The sequence below is a fragment of the Euphorbia lathyris genome, chromosome 5 (assembly GCF_963576675.1).
Source record: "Euphorbia lathyris chromosome 5, ddEupLath1.1, whole genome shotgun sequence".
NCBI classification, from domain to species: Eukaryota; Viridiplantae; Streptophyta; class Magnoliopsida; order Malpighiales; family Euphorbiaceae; genus Euphorbia; species Euphorbia lathyris.
Genome location: NC_088914.1, coordinates 33106679 through 33109275, shown reverse-complemented (window position 1 = coordinate 33109275; position 2597 = coordinate 33106679). Strand labels below are relative to the sequence as shown.

Sequence of the window (2597 nt, the reverse complement as noted above, 5' to 3'; positions counted from 1 at the left end):
TTGACTTCCGTATTGGGCTTTGGGCCTTTTAATCTTTGTGTCTTATAAACAATTTAACTCAACATTGAACAAACACATTAGTAGAATAAATCAAAGCATTTAAACTTAGTGTGTTTAGAATATGTTTTTAATTATACTTAAACAATTTTGTCAAATCAAAATTATGTGGAAAGGTGTTTCAACAATCTTGGTGTGCACCATGAGACACATCCATCCCAAAAGGTCTGGACTTCCATTTCTCACCTAAAAAATGGCAAAATGGAAGTCCAGACCTTTTGGGATGGATGTGTCCCACGGTGCACACCAAGATTACTCATCCGATTTAAAATTGGTATCAGATTAGTTAGGTTCACTTTGAAGTGCTTTGTTAGGAGTTTACTGTGGCAATCTTGTTGTAGATTTTGATAATGTTATGATTTTAATGTTAGAATCCGTTGTTGTTTGCCATTTTTTGTTATATACCACTTCGCGAATTAGCTACAAAACACATCTAGGCTTCGCATATGCGAACTAAATTCATCAAGTAAACCAAACTTTAGCTTCGCAGGCTTCGCATATGCGAATTAAATTCATCAAGTAAACCAAACATTAGCTTCACATGCTTCACATAATATGAAATCTGCGAAGTCAGACGGGATGGGGAGAGACGCGCGTAAATATGGAGGGTATTATGAGAAAGTCACATAAAATCAGTCTAGATATGTAGTAGGTTGAGTAAATGGGTTAAATATATAAATGGATCTCCAATTTCACATAGTTTTATAATTTTCCCTAAAATTTATGTATTAATGGTGAGATGAGAATTAGTTTGAATCTTGTTTAAGACATAACGGAAACAGATGTATTGGCAATGTCATGTGGCATAGATTACTTGTAACCTTGACAAATCCAAAAACCACAAACACTTCAATTTACATATATAAATAACCTTTTGAGACTTTGTTTCACCTGGTTTGTTCACTCCTCTTCTTCTCGTTCATCCAAGAAAAAAGCAACCATTTTTCATAACTAAAAGGCAAAGCATCTCCAATAAAACAAAACAAAACAAACTCTAAACTCCACTTTCCATTAAAGCAAAAACACATTCCAAAAGCAAAAAAGCAAAACATCATTTCTTTCTTTGTATAAACAGTTCCCAACCCAAAACCCCTCCTTCCTCAAGCATCCAATTCCAGATTCATCAACACTATGGATTTGTAATTAATTCTTCCTTCAATCTTTATATATTCTTTCTCTTTTGCTTTCTTTTTTAAATTTCTTTTCTTTCTTCTCAGATCTCCCAAGGATGCTTACTACACTGAAAACATAACCAGAAGAGTAACCTCCACCTCCTCCTCCGCCGCTGCCTCCGCCTCCACAACCAGTGTTCACGTCACCGCCCTGGACGGCCTTGTCAACGTCAACTCCCTATTCACCATCGCCGTCTTCGTGGGTCTTTCACTCACCACACCAAACCAGCACAGCCTGGAAAATACATCCGCCTGCGACGCCGGAATAGATGTGGCTAAAAAGCTCCTAGTCTTCGAAGTTGTTTCCTTCAGCTTCTTCCTCTTCTCATCTCTGATCGCTCAGGGTCTGAAATTGGCGATCAATTTGTTGAACAGCAAAGATGTGGATGAGGCGTTTAGGGCTCATATCAATTTGAAGGTGCTGAGATTTGGGATGATGGGTTCGGCAGTCGGGTCGGTGATGGGTTGCATTTTTTTGGTGCTTTCAATGGTGAATGTGATTGAGATTCGGCTGGGGATGCTTTCTTGTGGGAGTAAGAATACTATTCATTCTGTTACTGCTTTGGTTGTTCTGGTTTCTTCTGCTCTCTTGGTTTATATTACCACTGCTATTTATGCTTTTCTTCATTGATTGATTAAGTTTTGTTTATGGCTTCTGTATTATTCAACTTAATCTGTGTTCCTGAGCTTGGGAATAATATTCTTGCTGTTGGAATTTTTTTGGAGGTCTCAATGCTTGCTTTTGCTTTTCTCGTTAGGAATTGCTCAGCTTTTGGTGTAATGTGGGCTAAATTTGGAGATTTAGTAGTTAAATATAGCATATAAGATTGCAAAGTTTTCGATTTTCTTTGGGGATTGATTGGTCAATATAGTTCAAATTGTTGGGGTTTTTTTTTTTTTTTTTGATGGATTGTTGGGGCTAATTTTGGGTACTAATGTGGTATGTTGCCAGAATTTCAGGTGACTTGATTGGTTAAGAAAATCAATTTCTAAATTTAGGATTTGATTGGTTAAGTTTTTCATAGACTATTTGTGTGGTTGCTATTATCTGTTTAGTGCTACGGTAAATTGATTGGTTAAGTTTTGAATCTATTTTGCTGTTCATAGAGTGAAAAACAAAGAAGTCTATTTTATTATTTAGAGTGAAAAAATAACTACTAAACCAACATTTAGTTTAGTTTAGTTTAGTTTAGATTAGAAGGTAAGAAATTAAGAAACTAAAAAGAGCACTTAGTTTAGTTTAGGTATAAGGTAAAAGAGTTCTGAAGTTCCATACGTTAGGGCAATACTACTTCACGGTATCAATGAATGTTGAGTTGGCTTTTTTTCCAAAAGAAAAGTTTAAAAGAGTTATGAAGTTCCATACGT

General features: G+C 35.8%; 1 protein-coding gene across 1 annotated transcript; it reads left to right on the top strand.

The window, feature by feature from the left end:
- Nucleotides 1–951: 951 nt before the first annotated feature.
- LOC136230059 (uncharacterized) lies at nucleotides 952–2100 on the top strand. The gene is made up of 2 exons (XM_066018994.1): nucleotides 952–1196; nucleotides 1275–2100. Exons 1-2 carry the CDS (start codon nucleotides 1189–1191, stop codon nucleotides 1858–1860), a joined length of 594 nt encoding a protein of 197 aa, XP_065875066.1. The 5' UTR covers nucleotides 952–1188; the 3' UTR covers nucleotides 1861–2100.
- The last annotated feature ends 497 nt before the right edge of the window (nucleotides 2101–2597 follow it).